General features: G+C 42.4%; 1 protein-coding gene across 1 annotated transcript; it reads left to right on the forward strand.

Moving 5' to 3' along the window:
- Positions 1 to 285: 285 nt before the first annotated feature.
- LOC106511850 (type I inositol 3,4-bisphosphate 4-phosphatase) lies at positions 286 to 713 on the forward strand (the record flags this gene model as incomplete). Its single annotated transcript, XM_014000579.1, is given in 2 exon segments — positions 286 to 427; positions 555 to 713. Coding segments are annotated over 2 exon segments (214 nt in total), but the record flags the coding sequence as incomplete, so codon positions are not given.
- Between the last annotated feature and the right edge of the window lie 311 nt (positions 714 to 1,024).

Genomic DNA, 1,024 nt, shown 5'->3' on the forward strand with positions numbered 1-1,024 from the left:
CCATTCTACTTTTAGAAACTCGAGGAACCACAAGTAAACCTGCAGTCTGAGAGTGAAGTGCTCTGTTAGGAAAGTATGGTGATGAAAATAAATTCAAATAAAATAAAGATCTTGATTGTTGAAAGCTTTGGATGTCAGAAGGAAGGTTGTAAAGTCTAAGTCACAATGATACTGTTAAATCAGCAGCAATGGCTTGTCTTTTTAGTCAGTTTGACAGTTTTTCCAAAGATAATCCAGAGCAGTAAATTCAGTTCTAGAAACCTTCGTTTGTCTCTGTCCTGTCAGGAGAAAGTTTGGGTAAACGTGGACAAGTCTCTGGAGTGCATCATCCAGCGAGTGGACAAGCTGCTTCAGAAACAGAGGAGACCCAGCATGGACAGTCGGGACAGTACCCAGAGCGGCCAGCAGGGCGACGGCACCAAGAAAGGTGATATTCAGGAACACTTCTCCTTTTTGTGACGCCCTCTGAAAGCTGTTTCCACAGTCCTGCACCTGTTTGAAAAAAACAACTGAAGTAAATGTGTTGTTTGATTCCTCTGTGTGGCTGTGAAAAGGTGACAGTAAAACACGAGCTTTCTGGATCAACCCGGGAAGTTTGTCACAGGACTCCCCTCCATCAACATCATCCTCATCATCAGAACCACTTCCACCATCCTCATCATCAGCACCTGCCCTTTCTTCTGCACGTCCCCCCAGCCCTGAACAGGAAAGCTGTACGTTTGTTTTAGCTCTTCCATGTGACCCACACAGGGTTCAAACTCATTTCTCTGCTCAGCGGCTAACTTACAAAGGATTTTTCATTTTTTTACAAACTTTAACAGAAGTCAAATGTTCCTCTTTGTGTTTTGTTCTTGTTGTACTTTGTTGTCAGTTTTAGAGGTTTTGTGCTTTATTTAACCCTGCTGATGTGATCTGCAGTCAAATGTCTGTAAAAGCTTTTATTTTGACATGAAAGCAGTTCAGAGAGATGGCAGAGCTCTATTTTAAGGCAGACACAAAGCCTGATGGTTGTTTTTACTACATT

Source organism: Austrofundulus limnaeus, unplaced genomic scaffold, assembly GCF_001266775.1.
Source record: "Austrofundulus limnaeus strain Quisiro unplaced genomic scaffold, Austrofundulus_limnaeus-1.0 Scaffold3357, whole genome shotgun sequence".
Lineage (NCBI taxonomy): Eukaryota > Metazoa > Chordata > Actinopteri > Cyprinodontiformes > Rivulidae > Austrofundulus > Austrofundulus limnaeus.